The 20,580-nt window shown below is 39.3% G+C and overlaps 1 protein-coding gene across 1 annotated transcript in view; it reads right to left on the bottom strand.

Moving 5' to 3' along the window:
- Positions 1 to 2,837: 2,837 nt before the first annotated feature.
- Positions 2,838 to 20,580, bottom strand: part of sft2d2 (SFT2 domain containing 2) — a 29,662-nt gene continuing 11,919 nt past the window's right edge. Inside the window, exons 2-9 of the mRNA XM_003219188.4 lie at positions 19,664 to 19,750; positions 17,211 to 17,296; positions 16,359 to 16,440; positions 15,879 to 15,914; positions 15,726 to 15,784; positions 14,742 to 14,771; positions 7,132 to 7,190; positions 2,838 to 6,402 (exon numbers count right to left, since the gene is read on the bottom strand). Of these exons, the coding sequence (XP_003219236.1) occupies positions 7,151 to 7,190; positions 14,742 to 14,771; positions 15,726 to 15,784; positions 15,879 to 15,914; positions 16,359 to 16,440; positions 17,211 to 17,296; positions 19,664 to 19,750 (420 nt within the window). The 3' untranslated portion in view covers positions 2,838 to 6,402; positions 7,132 to 7,150. The remainder of the gene's footprint in view (positions 6,403 to 7,131; positions 7,191 to 14,741; positions 14,772 to 15,725; positions 15,785 to 15,878; positions 15,915 to 16,358; positions 16,441 to 17,210; positions 17,297 to 19,663; positions 19,751 to 20,580) is intronic.

Consider the following 20,580-nt stretch of genomic DNA (forward strand, 5'->3'; position numbering starts at 1 on the left):
AAGAAAAGGAATAGTATTAATGTTTTATTGGCCACTATCTTGATACATGATGTTCATGACAATTCATACCTCAATCAGTTATTTGCTACTAAATCAGTTTAACTATTGTCTTTTAGTCCACATCAGAGCCGGTCCAACAATGAGGCGAATTAAGCGGTCGCTTCTGGCGCAAAACATACGGGGGCGCAGTCGAGACTGCTTTTTATGTTGATTTTTTTGTAAAACATGATGTTTTGGTGCTTAATTTGTAAAATCTTAATGTAATTTGATGTTTAATAGGCTTTTCCTTAATCCATCATTATCCAACATTTTCGCTTATCCAACGCTTTTATTTTTCAGTGATTGGTTTGGGGTGATTGGTTTGGCCAAAATTCTGTTAGCCTACACTTGAAAAATACCTAGGGCCGGCCCTGCTCCACATTCTGACCAAAACACTAAATTAGTTGTTTTCCCTCTTGTGACCATCTCCAACAGGCAGCTTCACATTATAATTAGGAAAAGAGCTGGGCTGACTGAAACTCATTTGTGGGAGGTGATAAAGACCAGCAAGTCATGTGATTGTTCCCATTTAAAAGTGGACTCAATCATAGTTGAATTTTAAATTCGCTGTCAAAATTGTCTCGCTGTGTGTGTAATGTGTATGCAGGTCTCACAAATCAGTACAATAGTATATCATTATTTATTTATTTATTTATTTATTTATTTACTGTACACATTTATACCCTATCCTACTCACTCAGAAGAGGACTCAGAGCGGCCTTACAAAAGCAACGATTTGATGCCACACATATACATATTGGTAAATAAACAACACATTAAAAACCAAACAATTAAAAAACGTCAACATTAAAACATCAGTTAAAATCACGCAATCCAAGTCATATTCCAAGGCCATTCCATTCGTCATTGTGTTATTTCATAATTTCTTATTCTCACTGTTCAAATTTTCTGAACAAAGGATTGGTCCCAAAGCCACGCTTTTAGCTTTTTCCTGAAGTTCAGGGGGGAGGGGGCTAACCTAATCTCGCTGGGAAGGGAGTTCCATAGACGAGGGGCCACCACTGAGAAGGCCCTGTCTCTCATCCCCACCAACCTCACCTGAGAAGGAGGTGGGATCAAGAGCAGGGCCTTCCCTGACAATCTTAGCCTCCGGGGTGGTTCATAGAGGGAGATAGGTTCAGACAGGTAAGTTGTTGTGCCGGAACCTTTACTAGCACATCTCTCTCTAACAGGTGCTCAGACACCTTTGGGAGAAATACGGATATTCACATACATGAGAGGCCAACAATAGTGCGAGTAGGACTCTTCCAAAACGATACTTACATCAAGATATGTTTGCCCAGGGGACACCTGTGACTGCCTAAAATGAACTCAACACAATATATGTGCTGCATGTGGCACAAATAGGCAAATGTGGAGTACAGGTGAATTGGATGGAAATACACTATGAATAAGAGGTTTTTTTCCCCCTCTGGTGTACACAGGATTCATGAAAGAACACTAAAGTGGTGCTTTGGTGATAATAAAATAAAAGGGGGAAATACGATTTCTTATCTAGACATTAAAATTTACTAGCCAGCCAAAATCTTTGCTCAGAAATCAGCTAGGAAAACAAAAAGGAAGTGACCCAGCAAGACTCCAGAGGAAATGGTAAAACAATGGGGAAATTTCTTTCTCCACTGTCAATAGTAAGAAAACAGCAACATGGAGCCAGAACTCACTTAACTTGTTTTAAATTCTTTCTCCCAGGACCAGAATGCAAAGCAATTTGCCACATAGTTTAAAATGTTCCAGTGAAAAGACAATAAATTATACACATTTAAATATAAATTCAAAATAATTACACTACTAAATTTTGGAATATATACTCTAATCTTCACTTCAGATATCTCCAGAGGTTTGTGAAGTTCAGAATACTTAGTTATGCATGATTTGAGTATTGCCTTTATTTTCACTTGGGACTCCTAGTGCACACAGATGTCTTCCACAATTAAAACTCTACGGATGCTCAGCAAAATAACAGTAAGTGAACATGCATGTGTTTACTGTATAGGCATTTTCAGTTTCCAGGAGTCACATTTATGTATTTTTCTTTCCTCTTTAAAATTATCATTTTTTAATTCTCTGCTGGTGATTGTGCCTTGGGAAAGTATATCTGTTATGCACATATTAAAGACTGCAAAATCTTATACCAGGATATCCTAACTGTTCATTCATATTTCCATATTCTCCAACATTTCCTTTCATCCAACTGAAGTAAGTTAAGGACACACAGTGAAAGTAGGAGGATAAAAATTGGAACATCCATGCTGCTGATATAGTGGGATAACTGGATTATTCAGGATAGTTGGGAAAGTACCTATATATTTATTCTTTCTCTTTCTCTTTCTCTTTCTCTCTCTCTCTCTCTCTCTCTCTCTGAAAGGGACAGAGAGACTCAAGACACTTTATGGGGGTGAAGTCTACAAATGTTCTTCTCTGGAGTGGAAGTGGAATGGAGTTCAGTGCAGGATGGGTTTCCCTTCTGCTTCCCAAAAGAACCTGTTCAAAATTTATGATAATAGTAAAAAAAATCTTCTTTATTATACTTTGCAGAATTTCAAGCTGTTCATAAACTGGAATTCTCTCCCCAGCCAAAGAAATCAAAGCTACTTTCAGGTACAAAGCCGCCCCATTAAACTGGCATGAGTACACATTTTAAAATATTAAAGCTTTCATTGAGATATTATTTAAGACTAGTATATTGCCCGAATATTACTTTAAAGTCTGTTTTGAGTTCCACTATTTCTTGAAATGTTTGCAGCACTGACTTCATTGAAAACAATGAGACAAATATATATAGAGAAACCAGCTTTATTACAGAAGAAATAGTGCTGTAAAAGTTATTCAAACAGGTATTTTACATAAGACAGGCAATCCAAGCATGTAAAAAAATACAACAGGCAAAAGAAATACTTACAAAACTTAGCTTCATTCAGTTTGAAAATTCAAAATTGTAGTATGAAAATCCCTATCAATATGACTATTACATAGTGAAGGTAGACATGTTTTGTGTCCCCCCCCCCTCAAAAAAAAAAGACATCTCAAAAATAGATTTCCTTATTTTTACCGGCTAAAAAGCCTTATGCTATGACAGTAAAATATTGAAGTTAAGGCAAAGAATGAGTTAACTAACCAGTGTTGTATGAAAGAGTACAGCAAAAAAGATTCCATGATTACCATTCCAGTGACAATCTAAACATAGGGCAACATGTTAGATAACAGGAAACAGGCAATTTTCTACAGCACATAAAATGCTTTTATTCCAAAACACCAAGGCCTACTCAAAAGTTTAATGTTAATATTTAGAGTATAGACAATTAAGTTCTTTGGAAAACTTGGCTGTATAACTGCTTTCTTAACATGTAGTCACCTTCCCAGAAAATAATCATAAAGTCACTATTCAAAGGCATTTAAAAATACTTTTTCAAATATTCAACGCCCTTAGCAAAAAATATGATTTTTAATAGAAAAGGCTATACCCTATAAACATAGCAGTGTAAAAATCTAGAAGCTATCCAAGTTGGAGAAAGATCTTGAATAGAAAAAATACTACTATAAAGCATTCATGTGAATATTTGAGGTGCATATTGTGAAGAATCACTCTTTTAGAAGAGATACTGCATTGCTGCCTTCTGTGCCTGAATGTGTTAAATACACAATTGTTATTGATCCTATAGATTCACATTCTGTAAACAAGTACACTGATTATCCCAAATCTAAAAAAAGTATTTGTGAAAAGGAATGATTCAGACAAGATTTCTAAGTTTTTTTCCCCAAAATATATATACCGCAAGTTTAAGCAGTATGCTAGCAAAAGCCTTTTGTTGTAGCAGTTGTTAATTTATTACCCTTTTATGTTCTGCAGCATCTATAGGTAAAGATGAAGACAGGTAATAGTTTGAGAACTAAAATGATTTGAGACAGACATGCCTTCTTACTATATGCATGCCCATTATTTTCTATTCTATCAGCCAAACACATTTGCAAGTATTTAAAATATACAAAATATCAGTTTTCCAGAAGCAAAAACAGGATATGCCATGTGCAGATCACAAGCAACAACTATTCTCTCAAACTACTACAACTCTCTAAAGAAACGATTGTCTCAATTCTAAAAGGCAAGTTAGCACAAGGGGCTAGGCTGGCATTTTAGAGAGCCCTAGGAGGATTTTGATATTTCACATTTCAGGGGAAACTCTCTCTACCTCTTCAAAAGTTTACACTTTCCTTCTCATAATTTGGTGTTCAATAAAATTCTGAGAAATGCATAGAGGTCAGTCATCATATAGCAAATACTTCTGTCATAGAAGGTATCTTACTAGCCCCAGTGGCTGAAAGTGTGGTGTGCCTTTAAGCTACCTCTATCTGGCTTCTTTCAGCAGAGCAGCAATGGAATAAGACTAGCCAGGCAGAAAAAACTCCACCTTCTCTAATATAATCACCTTCTTAAGCCTGGTTAGTAACTGTATTTACATATGCTCAGTTTCCAAAACTAGTGTGTACATATCTTCACTAACACATAACTACCAATAAAAGGAATAATCCAGCACAACATGTGGCAAACAATCATACATTTAGTATTTACAGATTCAAAATGGCAAGTGGATATACATCTAAATTTAATAAATCAGATTTTGGCTCATTTTTATATATATTTAGTGCACATATGAATTATGAAGCCAATATGTCAGGTTTCTAACAGCTTATTGAGAATTCACTGGGAACTGAAACCAAGGTATCTCACAAATATTAATTATGGTACTTTATTGACATTAGAGCAGGAGAACATTAATCCTGACCTTTAAAAAATAGTTCATAAATGTCTAATTTTCTAACCCTTAGATTTACTCGCATGGCAAAATGAGTATTATAATTAAGCTTTTCAAACGAACCACTAGTTAAAAATAGCTGATAGTTATCAAATAAAAAGATGCAATTAAGTAATTACGCAGATAGAAATATTGAATCCAGTGTGTACTTAATTAGACTAAGTCCCAGTTCTCTTTGGTTATTCAGGGAAATTTCTATGTTCAGAAACACTCTACTAGTCTCTTTCAAATAATGGCAGAGAACAGAGTAGGAGCCATAATTAATAGATACAATACGTGCTACAAGCCACTACAGCTGGGAATTTGATTAAAGGTCTTTTGCTTCATAAAAAATTGCAACATATATGTTGCAATTTATAGCAAAATTCATCAAAGACTACTCTTAAGACAAAAGTCTCACATAATACTTAGTCTGCCTGCATGCATACACACAAACTTACGGTACTTCAATCCTTTATTACACAGAAAAAAAAATACTATTTCAAAACTGCATCAAAGTAAAGGAATTCACAAGTTCAGAGTGCCAAGTCAAACAAATCATTACATGATACTGTCCTATTGGGAAAGCACAATTTGAATCAAATACACATAGCATCCATACAATCATAACATCTATAAGGTGTGCTGTCCACATGAACAGAAATAACATTTTTTTAAATAAAAGATGCAGAGGAGAGAAATGTCTTATTTAAATTACATTCCATATGTGGACCATAGTCTGCTTATAGGCTGTATGAAGTCATATTTCACCAACTGTAAAGAGTGATTTAATGAAACGGGAGCAATGAAAGTAATTCAAAAGGCAATGCTTAAAATTAAGGCAGTACTGTTGCCATTTTTTCAGACTGAGGTGGTATTTTAAGTGATCGTAAATGAAATACAGTAAACTGCTTTTAGAAACAGAAGAGCACATGTTTGCTTTTATCATTACCATATACCTATTTCTTGCTGCTTCTGCTGCTGGCTGTAAAATTATTCAATATTAAATTCAGAGTAATATTACAATAAAATTGCACTTGCTGTTTTGTTACAAGGCAGTAACTTAGTTCTTTTTTGTGACTGTACTTATAGATGTTTTAGAAGGCAAAAGACTTAAGGCTCCAAAATTGATTTCTTTTAAAAAAGATACAAAGATGTAAAACCCTAGGAAATCTTAGCTAAGAAAGGCATCCAATCTGTAAACTGTCTTTTGGACCCAGTAAGTCAAAAATATGTAAACTTCAACTCCCATCTATTTGGGATTGCCATAATATCTTTTTCATTAACTTAATTGCACAATTTGAAAAGGACACCTTTGCGCCAGACAACACAATTGCTTGAACAAGCAAGCAAAAGGAATATGGATCTTGGGGCTTGTCACAAAGGTTGTTATGATTTGTAGAATAATATTTGGTGTTTTCCTCTGCTTCACAGATTTAACTAGCAAACTTAATAGGTTTGCTCCTGACCGGGTGTGTGTTGATGCAAAGGTCACATGGTTGTCCAGGTCTTCCAGTCCTCAGCATACGGAGATGAAACACATCTTGCTGGCCTAAACAAAAGCAGCAAAAACAGATTTTAAACTAACTAAAGTTGCCACAGCTAGCTTTATATTAGTACATCATTTGCATGTTTTTCCTTCACAAAAGCAAAATTTACATTTAAGCAGTCTCTCTAGTAGTCTCTTGTTTCAAACTAGAAACTTAAAAACACATTTATAAGTACTTAGAAAGTATAGTAAGTGCTCCAACCACTGTCCCAGATTGGTTGTCTACCCATTTCGTGCCAATCTAGAAGTTTCTTACTGAATTTGTAAGAACCTCCCAATAAGTCTGGCCTATTAAATGTTCACAGCATACCAAGGAGTATTCCTCTGAGTAACTTTTAATATTATTATTTAGAGGCTCTTTTGTGACTTTACCAAAGGGCAAATATTACTGTATGTCAAAGCAGCGCACTGGCCTAGATCAAACATTATGCTGGCTGAGCAAAAGCATCTGTTAGCACTGGATTCAGCCCCTGCACTAGGAGTAGCTCAAAAAACAGCACACACACTATCTCTTGCACAGCCAACTGTAAAGGGGGAGATGACGTGGATCCTGCCCTTGTGCCAACTGTGGCAATGCATCTCTGCTACTGTAATAATGCAGTGATGCTACTAGATTCAGTCCACAGATACCTAACACATTCTTTACAGAAAACCTAGATGCCCACTGCTTAAAATGAACTGGGGGATGTATAACCATATTATCACAGTATGATTACATATTCTAGTACTTACCAAGCTGTTTAACTGCCTGTTATGTGAGACATACTGTGAAACATTTCTTCACAGCATCCCTGTACAAAAAGATAAATACTGGTGAAGAGAAGATACTGCCTCCTTAGATATTTTATTTACTCAAAGATTTTAATATTTTGCAGTTTATCAATACATGAGATAGCCAGTCTTCAAGACATATTATATCTCTCTCTCTCTCTCTCTCTCTCTCTCTCTCTCTCTATATATATATATATATATATATATATATATATATATATAGTAGCATTTGTAATAAAATCTTGTAGTAAAAAGCCAAAGAAAACAACTCATTTTAGAATCCTTTCAAAAATAATCTGCAGCTAAGCATATCTTTCTTAGATGGGAATTCCACAGAATGGGGACCACCACGCAGTCATCTCTATATCACAGGGATTGGATTCTGCCCCTGCAAGCCCTCCATGGGCTGAAGTGTGGACTTCTCCCCCTAGAAATTCAATTGAGACATGGCTTCATTTCTCCTAGTGGAAAAAGGAGCTATGTGTTTTCAGATTGGCATTACAAAGGCCAGTTTTGCTCCTCTTTCATCATCCCAACATGGGAGAGTGGAGAAGCAAATCCAGGAATAGAATAGCTGTTATCGCTGATCAGAGATAGCAGGGATTGTGTTATGATTGAGCCTCATGGCTCTGTTACTGACAGACGTGGGCGTAAGACTCCTCGAGAGTCAGATACTCTCGAGGAGCGAGAGAGAAAAAGACTGCGAGACATATTTGCAGCACCTTCTGACGAGGAGTCTTTCGAAGGGTTTACGGAGAGAATGGAGGAGGGGCTGGTTAGCTCAGAGGAGGATGAGATGGATTGGACTCGGGTAAGGGAGGAAGTGGGTGCCACTGGCCATGATGGGACAGAAGATGAATGGGGACCTTCAGGATTAGACCCATGGTTTAGCTGGAGGGATGGGACGGGATCCACAGCTGGAGATGCTGTTGGGCGTAGTCAGAGGTGTTCCAGCTCTGACGAGGAAAGTGATGAGGAAACGCCCGGGTTAAGGAGGACAGCTGACAGTGATGAAGATTTGTAACTGGCATAAAATGGGGCTTGGGAGCAATTGCAAATTGCGTTGGGCAAGGTAATCTGGGCAAACGCTTGGGATCCGTGTGTGTGTGGGACGCTTCCCTGAAGACTTGTGTGCTTTCCTGTGCTGTGACGTAAGTTGATTGGAATCCAGGGACAGACGGCGGGAGGGATTGTGTGGGCATTTGTTTGTGCAAACCTGTGCTTACTCTTATTAGCTTGACCCTCCGTCGTCTTCTTGACGGACGCCATCTCCTGCTTTGAGAACTCGGACTGAACTGACCACGGCTTGTCTTCCCCCCTTCTTGGACTTGGAAAAACTACAAACGTCTGCTTCTGGCTTTGATCTACGGAACGGAACTGGTCTACTCAACTGCTACAATCCTTGGCTGTTTTACTCGTGTTGGAGATCCTGTCTGCTGTGTGTGTGGGGGAGCGACGCAAGTTACTCTAAGCACAGTGTTGGCAGCAGAGAGGAATCTGCTGCCAATTAGTTGCATTCTTTGTATCTTTTGTTCCTTGGCTTTCGTTTCGTTTATACCCAGGCTGACGCAAGCAGTTTGTTTTTACCCGGATTAAACTCCGGTTTAATCCGGTTTATCTTTTGAACATTTACTTTTGCCCCTTTTTGCTCCTAAAGGCAAAAACTGCCTGGCCCTTGTGTTTTACGGGCATTTTTGAGTTCTGTAATCTAATAAACTCTGTTACTTTGAATCTTGTGGCGTTCTGTCCTTGACAGATTGCCCAACGCCCATAAAAAGTTTATTGCAGCAATAAACCCGTCAGGAAGACGATGGATGAGTTAAGGGCCAAAGTAGACCAATTGCAAACGGCTTTTACCGTTAGCCAAACAGCTCAGGCTGTGAAAGGACATGTTTTGACTCCTGAACGCTTTGACGGAACCAGGTGCAAGTTGCCAACCTTTTTGGCACAAGTGGAGCTTTATTTTTCTCAGCTCAGTGCTCATGCTTTTCCTACAGACACTAGCAAGGTGGCCTTTATTTTGAGTTTGTTGACCGGTCCCGCAGGACAATGGGCTACTAATTTAATTTTGGGAAATGACCCAGTCAAGGACAATTTGAATAATTTCAAAAAGTTGTTAACTGATACTTTTGGGGATCCTCTCCGCACGGAGAACGCTGGGTGGGCTCTGTATCGGTTGAAACAGGGAAAGGGGACTGTTTTGGATTACTTAAATAAGTTTAACCTGTATCGCCACCAGCTGGATTGGGGGGAAAATGCATTCATGCTTTTATTTACTGCCGGGTTAAGTGATATGCTCCAGGATGAATTAGCACGCTTGGAGCCGGCTGAAAGCTGGGACGCCTTAGTAGCTAAGGTGCTGCGTTTAGACGCAAGGTTCGAGGCTCGTAAACACTCAAAAGCAATGTGTGCGCCACCCATGCATGTAACCAGGGCACCTGTGGTGATGGGGGAAGAGCCCATGGAGCTTGGGGTCTTTAAAAAGCTGTCTACAGAGGAAAAGAGCCGTAGGAGGCAGCTGGGCTTGTGTTTGTACTGTGGGAATGCTGGGCATTTTGCCAAAAATTGTAATGTGAAACCTTCCCAGCTTTCGGGAAAAGGCCAGCCCTAGTGCGACGTGAGTCCAACGCACTAGGGCTCCTCAAGCAGTCAACTGAGGGGAGGAAGCATGTTTTCGTACCCATTACATTATCTGTTGGGGGAAGGGAACTTGTTTCTACTTTGGCACTGCTGGACTCAGGGGCTACGGTCTCCTATGTAGATATTGAGTTTGCTAAGAAGCATGGCATTCCTAGAGTGCGCAAGGCATGCGACGTGTGGGTGGAAGGAGCAGATGGGAGACTGCTGGAGACTGGGGTGGTTAACCATGAAACCTCAGCAGTAACGTGGGAGGTGCAGGGAGTAACGGGAACGTTTGTGTGGGATATTACGAGCTTGCCTAGATATGATGTGATCCTGGGGATGGATTGGCTAGCTGTAGTAAACCCACAAGTAGATTGGGCAACACGTAAAGTGATCTTAAAGAGGCAGGATTGTTGCACTCTAAATGTTACTCATTCTGATATGGAGGGAGTGCCTGCTGAGTATGGGGAGTTCTCTGATGTATTTTGTAAAAGAGAAGCGGACAAATTACCACCGCACAGGCCATATGATTGCGCCATCAAGTTGGCAGAAGGTGCGAAACTACCAGCAGGGAGGCTGTATGCCTTGACTGTACCGGAAAGGCAAGCTTTGCGGGAGTTTCTAGATGAAAATTTAGCCAAGGGGTTTATTCGCCCATCTAGTTCTCCAACTGCGGCACCAGTATTCTTTGTAGCCAAAAAGACTGGGGAACTTAGGCTGGTCTGTGACTATCGGATTCTAAACAAATACACCATTCGGGATAGGTACCCGCTCCCTTTAATCTCGGAACTGTTATCAAGGGTGCAAGGGGCTAAGGTCTTTACCAAGCTTGACCTGCGGGGGGCCTATAACTTAATCCGTATACGGGAAGGGGATGAATGGAAGACGGCATTTAACACGTGTTTCGGATGCCACGAGTTCCGAGTCATGCCTTTTGGGCTTTGTAATGCTCCTGCGGTATTCCAGAGGTTCATGAACGATGTGTTCAGGGACCTAATTGACCAATTTTTAGTGATTTATTTGGATGATATCTTGATTTTTTCTAAGGACGAGAAAGAACATCGTCAACATGTCAAGCAGGTTCTGCACCGACTGCGGGCTAATGGGCTTTTCGCCAAGGCTTCCAAGTGCGTCTTTCATGTGCCTGAAGTGGAGTTCCTAGGTCATGTAGTGTCAGGTAGGGAACTTAAAATGGACCCACATAAGGTTGACGCCGTCAACTCATGGCAGGAGTTGAAGACTAAGAAGGATGTACAAAGGTTCTTGGGTTTCGCTAATTACTACCGGGAGTTTATTCCGAATTTTGCAAAGCTCACGGTACCTTTGACGCAGCTTCTGCGCAAGAAACAGCCATTTGTGTGGGGGCGGGAAGCTCACGAGGCGTTTCTACAACTAAAGTCTAGTTTTCAATCGGACAACATACTAACCCATCCTGATGTTGACAGACCGTTCGTGGTAGAAGCGGACGCTTCTAGCTACGCGTTGGGGGCTGTATTGTCTCAGAAGGATTCCTCAGGGACCTTGCGTCCCTGTGGATTTTACTCGCGGCAACTAACACCCTTCGAGCAGAACTATACCATATGGGAGAAGGAGTTGTTGGCGATTAAGGTGGCGTTTGAGGTGTGGCGGCACTGGCTTGAAGGGGCACGGCACCAGATCGTGGTCAGATCTGATCACAAGAACTTAGAGCACTTGCAAACAGCAAAGAAGTTAAACCAGCGTCAAATCCGCTGGGCTTTGTTTTTCTCCAGGTTTAACTTCAAGGTGCAGTTCGTGGAGGGGAAGGCAAACTTGCGGGCCGATGCTTTATCCCGCAAGCCGGAATTTAAGACCAATGAGCAGGTAGTATGTCAGACCATCTTGCCTACTGCCTCTCTGTGTGTTGTAGATAATGAGCTTGGGTTACATGACCAGATCCTTGAGGCTCAGAAGGATGATGTGTGGACTCAGGAGCAACTGATGCTGCTCTCTGCAGGTAACCGTACCATACTGCCGCATCTCCAGGATCAAGACGGGGTATTGGTGCGTAGGGGGCAGGTTTACGTACCAGTAGGGACCCTCAGGTTGGAGGTGATTAGAGCCCACCATGACGAACCCATGGCTGGGCACTTTGGCAGGTTCAAGACCGTACAGCTTATCACCAGGAGCTACTGGTGGCCAAAGATGCGGCAAGACATTCTGCGCTTTTGTGACAGCTGCGCCGTTTGTCAGCAGAGTAAGACGCCTGTTGGGCGCCCTAGAGGGTTGTTATCGTCTTTACCTGTTCCGGAGAGGCCATGGCAAATCATTTCCATGGATTTTATTTCAGATTTGCCTAAGTCTGGGGGTTATACTTGTATTTGGGTGGTGGTGGATTTATTTAGTAAACTGGCTCATTTTATTCCTTGTTCAACCATTCCGGCGGCCCCTACGTTGGCCTTACTATTTACAAAGCACATCTATCGTTTGCACGGAGCACCCGAGGTGATTATTTCAGATAGGGCTCCGCAATTTGTGTCACGCTTTTGGAAACACTTCCATGAGTGTTTGGGGACTAAGTTAAACGTGTCTTCAGCTTTCCATCCGCAAACGGATGGACAGTCGGAACGGGTTAATGGGCTCTTAGAGCAGTATCTGCGTTGTTTTTGTTTAGATCAACCCACGGCTTGGGTAAAGTGGTTACCGGTGGCGGAATTTGCTTACAACAATGCGGTGCACACGTCTAGTCAGCATACGCCATTTGAGCTAACTTATGGTTTTCACCCACGGGGAGGTGTGGCGCCGTCGACCAATGTGGTCTCTTCGGACCCTGTGTACCGCTCTTCGGAAATGGCTGCATTGCATGATGTTGCCCGTCGCTTACTGTTGGAAGCTAAGGCAACGCAGAAGACTCAGGCTGACCGCCACAGGCAGGCAGGGGAGGAGTTGGAAGAAGGGGATTTGGTGTGGTTATCTTCCAAACATATTAAACAGGCTGGGGGAAAGTTTGCGCCTCGGTATTTGGGTCCCTTTCCTATTGTTAAAAAGATTTCTTCTGTTGCGTTTCGTTTGCGTTTACCGTCTAGTTTAAAGGTCCATCCAGTCTTTCATCGTTCACTGTTGAAACTTGATACCTCTAGTCGTCGTGGTGCTATAGCGGAGGGTATCACTGCCACTTCTCCGCCATCGGGGGAGGAGGCCTTTGTGAGAGGGGATAGTGTTATGATTGAGCCTCATGGCTCTGTTACTGACAGACGTGGGCGTAAGACTCCTCGAGAGTCAGATACTCTCGAGGAGCGAGAGAGAAAAAGACTGCGAGACATATTTGCAGCACCTTCTGACGAGGAGTCTTTCGAAGGGTTTACGGAGAGAATGGAGGAGGGGCTGGTTAGCTCAGAGGAGGATGAGATGGATTGGACTCGGGTAAGGGAGGAAGTGGGTGCCACTGGCCATGATGGGACAGAAGATGAATGGGGACCTTCAGGATTAGACCCATGGTTTAGCTGGAGGGATGGGACGGGATCCACAGCTGGAGATGCTGTTGGGCGTAGTCAGAGGTGTTCCAGCTCTGACGAGGAAAGTGATGAGGAAACGCCCGGGTTAAGGAGGACAGCTGACAGTGATGAAGATTTGTAACTGGCATAAAATGGGGCTTGGGAGCAATTGCAAATTGCGTTGGGCAAGGTAATCTGGGCAAACGCTTGGGATCCGTGTGTGTGTGGGACGCTTCCCTGAAGACTTGTGTGCTTTCCTGTGCTGTGACGTAAGTTGATTGGAATCCAGGGACAGACGGCGGGAGGGATTGTGTGGGCATTTGTTTGTGCAAACCTGTGCTTACTCTTATTAGCTTGACCCTCCGTCGTCTTCTTGACGGACGCCATCTCCTGCTTTGAGAACTCGGACTGAACTGACCACGGCTTGTCTTCCCCCCTTCTTGGACTTGGAAAAACTACAAACGTCTGCTTCTGGCTTTGATCTACGGAACGGAACTGGTCTACTCAACTGCTACAATCCTTGGCTGTTTTACTCGTGTTGGAGATCCTGTCTGCTGTGTGTGTGGGGGAGCGACGCAAGTTACTCTAAGCACAGTGTTGGCAGCAGAGAGGAATCTGCTGCCAATTAGTTGCATTCTTTGTATCTTTTGTTCCTTGGCTTTCGTTTCGTTTATACCCAGGCTGACGCAAGCAGTTTGTTTTTACCCGGATTAAACTCCGGTTTAATCCGGTTTATCTTTTGAACATTTACTTTTGCCCCTTTTTGCTCCTAAAGGCAAAAACTGCCTGGCCCTTGTGTTTTACGGGCATTTTTGAGTTCTGTAATCTAATAAACTCTGTTACTTTGAATCTTGTGGCGTTCTGTCCTTGACAGATTGTGTGTGTTTTAGTTTCCAAAGGTGGGGCTTCTCTTAAAAAGGCATCCAGGGTGGAAATTCCCCTCCTAATAATAGTGTCTTCCAACTGTACTGATGATAATGGAGCTGGGAGGTACTATCTGAGAAGAGATGTACCAAGCACAAATCTGCATTATGCCATCTCCTGTAAAAAAAAATCCCTCCTCAAAACCAACTCTTTCAATAACCTTTAGCATAAAGCCATATACCCTATGTCCCACTTTAACAATGGCAAACTATGTGTGTTTGAAATAGCTACATAGCATTTCCCTAATTACTCCTGCCTTTACATCCCTCCACTTCTATTGCTGTATGTTCCAATACACACTATAACTTATCAGGCCAGGGACCAATCCTCTTTTTCTCTGTAAAGTAACTTGCAAATTGATAGCACTATATAAAATATCAAAACAAAGAAATGGTAGAATCAGTTCCTCTATCAGATTTTAACTACATAGTTTTTCAAATAATTTCTGGCTCTGAGGCACACTAAATAGACTTCATCATTGTTAACATACACTTTCCAAGCTATACAAGTCATGGAAGAAATGTGTCTATCGGATAAAATAAACGTGTTCTCAAATAAGCAAGTCAGGATTACCTTGCAAATGGAATGTAGGAAATGCTGTACCTAAAGTATAGATAGTATAAATACATTAATTAGTAAGGACAGATAGAAATGCACACACAGCAATAAGTAGCCCAAGCCACAGTCATTCCATTAGTTACATACATTGTGGCCTGCCAAACAACTGATAAAGAGCACACATGGTTTTTGGGCTACAACTATTATGGTGTTTATAAAATCAATATTAACTTGCTTACATTTAATCTCCAAACTGGTCAAGAAAATGAAGAAAAAACCTATTCAGGGAAACTGTTTCTTTAGAGATGAAATGTGACAAATAAGCCATAAATACATTTCACAATGGCATCTATGTGTGACAGCTTTCTGTACTGACACTAAAACATATATAGTATTGATCCCCCTGCATTTGCAGGAGATGTATTCCAAGATATACTCCCCCCCCCCCCCCCCAAAAATGCCTGAAACCATAGTAGACCCTATATTTTAACTATATTTGGGCAGAAGCACACTATAGAATCACACTGGAAAACTTAGAGAGGCCTATAAATACATCATTGGCAGTGGAGGAAAATAATTTTCGAACCAAGAACAAGTGAAACAGTAAATATCAAAGCAGTGGATATGGGGGCCATGTTAGCAAAGGGGGGCACCAAATGCTGAAGATAAGCAAGATTTACAGCAATTAAACTGAGCCTCAATGAACCTAACTAAAGAAAGCTAAAGAAAACAAAGCAATGACATTGAAATCATATTTTTGTGTGAGAATCAAAGATATATGAAAGGCAAAGTAGCCCATTAAAAATGGATGAAAATGCAAATGGTGAAATAGCATCCCAGATAAAATCTCATAGGAAAACTGCACTTAGGGATGTACTGGAGGATGTTTGGCTCCATTATGATAAGGCTGAAAAGGCTGAAAATGCATGGTCACTTTATAAACAGACAAACGCTGCATATTTATGTTAAAGTATATGAGAAAATAAGGATGTTACCTACCATGCTAAGGCAAAAAACTGTAAAACACAGAAGATCAGGGCAAGTCCTTTATTATGCCACTAAAAAAGAAAATAAAAACAATCATAAATCAAGCAAATAAAACTAAAAAAGCTTGTATAATGGATTATGAGTTACTAAGATTCAAGAACTTACCCAGAAAGCTGCACATAGCGTTAATATGAGACAGAGCTAAAAGGAAAAAAAAGTATTAAAAGCAGGCAGGATATCATGGCCATAACTGGAGCAAGTCATTGATATATAGACCATTGTTGGAAACAGAATACTGGACATTGGCTAATCTAACAATGAGATAATTAATATAAGATCAAAGTGTGAATATAGTGCATGCAATATACCAATACCGAGACAAGTAAAATTACCATAGTTGGTAATTTAAGAATAGCCAAGTAGAGTAACCTACTCATTTGCACTTATATATTATAGCATTCTTGCTAGTCCAATACAGAAAGTAACCATATTTTATAGGCACACATCATTCCTTTTTCATGCCTGGTCTGTATTGTTCATTATGGTCAATAAAGCACAAATTAAAATGACCACCATACTTGAAAAAGCAACTTATACTGCTCCCCATATGTAACCAATAAATGAAAATACAATTTCAGTACTTACGAGCATTACAATAGTAGCTATCAAACGGGTCATTTCAAACATTCTTTTCAATTGCCTCATAGGCCCCATAAGGAACATTGTGCTACAAAATAAAATTTTAAAATTCTAAATGTATCTGCAGGAAGTAGCCCATATATTTTAGAACATGTGCAAGCTTAAAGAAGTAACACAGCTGTATTGTAAAAATCTATGATTTATCATATACAGTGTTCCCTCACTACTTCGCAGTTCACTTTTCACGGATTCGCTGTTTTGCGGTTTTTCAATAAACTCTAAAACAATATTATAAATCATAAAAAATTACAATTTACAGCCTAAGGAAGGGAGGAAGGAGAAGTCAAAGGGAGAGAAAAGGAGCTCAAGCGGCAACAGGAGGAGAAGGAGGCGATTTATCAACACACAATTGGTTGATAAAGACTTAAAATAGTGTATAACTACTAAAATAATGTATAAATATTAAAATAAATATAGCGCCCCTACTTTGCAGATTTTCACTTATTGAGGGGGGTCCTGGAACCTAACCCCAGCAATAAGTGAGGGAACACTGTTTTACCCCAAAGATATTTCTTATAAAGTAAGAGAACTATACTCTTTGGAAAAGAAGCTACAAAATTACTGAAAATGAGTTAAGATACATGAAAACAGGCCAACATAGTTAAATTACTTCTCACGCTCAAAATGAACAAAAATCCACAAGCATAACATCTGATTCTCCTGTCAATTATTTTATCAGTTAAAATATTTTGTCTTAGTTGAGGAAAATGTGAAAAATGTTATGCATTTTAACAGTTAACTATTTAGTGCACTCCCATTTAACAGTGTCTGACTATCTATACATTGTCTTTAAAATACCTTCCAATGGATGAGATATTTCCAAAGGTATAAAATACTGCAAACAAGATTAGTCCTTTTCTGGGAACCCATAGCAGGCAAGTACCCTGAAAAGGAAAACAATCAAAACCATAGGTATGTAAAATGTATATAAAATATAAAGAAATTGAAAAAGTAACTAACTATTCCAGATTACTTTGTATATTCTTATACAAGAAATTTGTTTCAGTTCCCTAATAGATTGGGGCTTTTGATATTTTCTTTTTTAAAAAGCATAATTAAGTATGTAGAACATTAAATGAAAATCCATGTTTATACAACAATTTCAGTTTAAAGGAGTGGGTGGAAAACAAGGCCATAGCCAGAAAAAAATGGGGGGGGGGGGGTGAGTTTGAAACTTTTTTTAGCGAACCATGAAGAGTAGTTTCATAAAGCAAAAAAATAGAAATCAGACTCCATCGATAAACTTCAGTGGACACTCATGGGATTTGGTTAACCAATTAAAATTCATGAGCAAACCAGGGTTTTTTCAAATTGAAAAAAATTCAGGGGGGGGTGAATCCTTATGCCCCCCCCCCCTTGGCTACAGCCCCAGTAGCAAAGCGTAATATATATAGCGCAAAGTCAAAATCTGTTGTGAGTACTCGTCCTTGGTAATTAAAACAGAGCTCCCATGCATAAAGGAAAAATATCAGCCGGTCAGGGGAATAGGTTTGTACACACAAATGAAACCAGTAATAAAAATACCTAATGAGATCAGACCAAACAGAATGAACAGAATCCTGATCAAAAGAAATATATACTGCAACACTTTGCTCTAGTGTAGTACCAACTTCTTACTACAGGTTGAGCATCCCTTATTTGGAAGTTTAAAATCTGAAATAAAGAAATCCAAAATATTCCAAAATCTGAAATTATCCAAAGGTATGGTTAAGATAGTGACCCTTTCTGATGGTTCAACATCCACAAATGTTGTTCCTTGCACAAAAAATATTAAAAATATTGTATATAAAATTACCTTCGGGTTATGTGTATAAGGTGTACATGGAACATAAATGAATTTCATGTTTAGACTTGGATACCATCTCCAAGATACCTCATTATGCATGTATCTGCAAATACAGGTATTCCAAAATATAAAAAATACAAAATCCCAAACAATTTTGGTCCTAAGCATTTAGGATAAGAAGATACTTGACACGTATTACTACAACATATATTTGTATCATTTCCTTCAAGAGAGTGAAAGTTATCTTTGTAACCACTCTGAAGCTGTAATCCTCTGCAACGTAGTTACACTGGAGTGTTTAGCAGAAAACAAGTACTGTATGAGGATATATAATAGTACTGTACAAATTATGCTTCGTGTGGCAATTTATTTCCTCTCTCATTCTACTAAAACTCAGGCTTATCCACCGAAGCTAAAATTCATAGAAGTGCTTGCCTCTTTATAGCAGATAGTTCAACTATAGAAATTGTTATAATAATATCTGTGATTGATTTAAAAGGCAATTAAATAAATTAATGGAGAATAGAGCTGTCACTAATCAGGATGGCCATATAAGCCCCCTACTATCGCTGATTTTATGTCCCTATTGCTAGGGAACATGACACAGAGAGTGCACTTACAAACATGTCCACTTGGCTAGTAACTGTTTGACGAGAATGATTGTCAAAATTGACTTTTGATCTGATCCAAGCAGGCTACATATTTGTCTGTCTGGTTATTCTTCATTTTTCAGCATTAGAGCTTTTTATCGTCTAATCAATTGCTATTTCTCCTGCATTATCTACTGAATTCTCAAACTAAAAGTTTCTTTCATCTTACAGCAAATAGGTTGCAGCAACTGGTGGGCTGCATCTTAGCACAAAGCTAGGGACTCTGCGGGCCTTCAGATGGTGCTAGACTCCAACTGTTATCAATCCCAGGCAATGTTGCAGAATAACACAGAGTACTAGCCCCACCGATATCATTAGTTTCCCAGCTCTGTCTTAGAAAGCACTTCTGTTTACATATGTTGTGCCATGTGTTTCCTTCCCTATGCCTCCTGTCCCTCCAACAAAACTATTTCTGAGAACCCTTCCACAACACAAGAGTGACAGAGTGGAAGAAAGAGGGATCAGTGAAAAAATGGGAACACAGAGTAAAACAAGTGGAAGTACTTTCATTTGAGGCAAAGCCAGTATTGGATAAATTTGCATTAAAATGATGCTAAAGTTGCAAACATGGACCCATATTGGAGTAGACTCCATTTAATCTACATGTTTAAACTGCTATCAAATTGCAACAGGAACAGATTGATCAAAAAAATTCTATGATACCCCTGGGGAAATTTTTGAAACATAGAACAGTTTAAAAAATGATTGCGATAACCTATAAATCAGTAGTTTTGCACTGTGGAAGATATTACAGAATAAGCCCAAGATTTATTTTACAATAACTTCATGAGATAAAAAGGAAGGAACTGTCTTACCAGAATAGAACAAAGAACTCCAATAGCGAAACAAGCTATGAAGCCTTTCAGTCTTGTGCTCCAGCTTAAGGAAGATGCGTCCACCACCTGGAAATGTTTTTAAAAAGCCTTATTAATAACTTCACTAACAAGATTTTAGAAGGAATATATTATTGTGTATTCCAATATAGTTGTTCTCCTTTGTGGAGAGAAAAAGTAGGGTATAAATAAATATAATAATAATAATAATAATAATAATAATAATAATAATAATAATAATAATAATGTATGCTTTTTCAAGTTGCCAAACTGTGAGTGGAAGCTGATAAAAGTAATGCACAAAATACTGGAGCAGTAACATATTGAAAATATTGGTAAGAGAATAATTTGATTTCCAACTGAAATCACTAACCAACATTATAAGTGGTAATGAGTTAAGTGCATCCATAATATTTTCTAAGTGAATGATTAACACACTTTGAAATTGTATCTACCATTTCTTCTATATAAGAGCTATCCCTCTGCTTAACAAATCAAGCTTTGTATTCTTTTAAAAAAAATTATTAATTATCACGAAAAGTAAAAGTCAAACATACTCCATTCAAATGTCCTCAGGAAGTAGTTCTTAGATTTTTCTAATTTATTAGTTGTGCTCCAGTGCATTTAAAGCAAATTCTGTGAGGTCCTGATTAATAAAAGCCGATTCACATTTCCCAATAATTTAAAATACGTTTTAAACTGGTGTTTCCTACCATCAATTTAGTTTTGAATAAGTAATATTATCAACTTGTATGGCTAAAGGGATGGATCCAGATAACTGAACTTGAAACTACCAAAATGACACAATAAATATTCTGATGTTTATTATGGTGCTCATAATAATATCAAACCTTTTATATAGTACTGTACTTTCATGCTGTACTTTAAAGCCCTTCATA

Source organism: Anolis carolinensis, chromosome 3 (assembly GCF_035594765.1).
Source record: "Anolis carolinensis isolate JA03-04 chromosome 3, rAnoCar3.1.pri, whole genome shotgun sequence".
Lineage (NCBI taxonomy): Eukaryota > Metazoa > Chordata > Lepidosauria > Squamata > Dactyloidae > Anolis > Anolis carolinensis.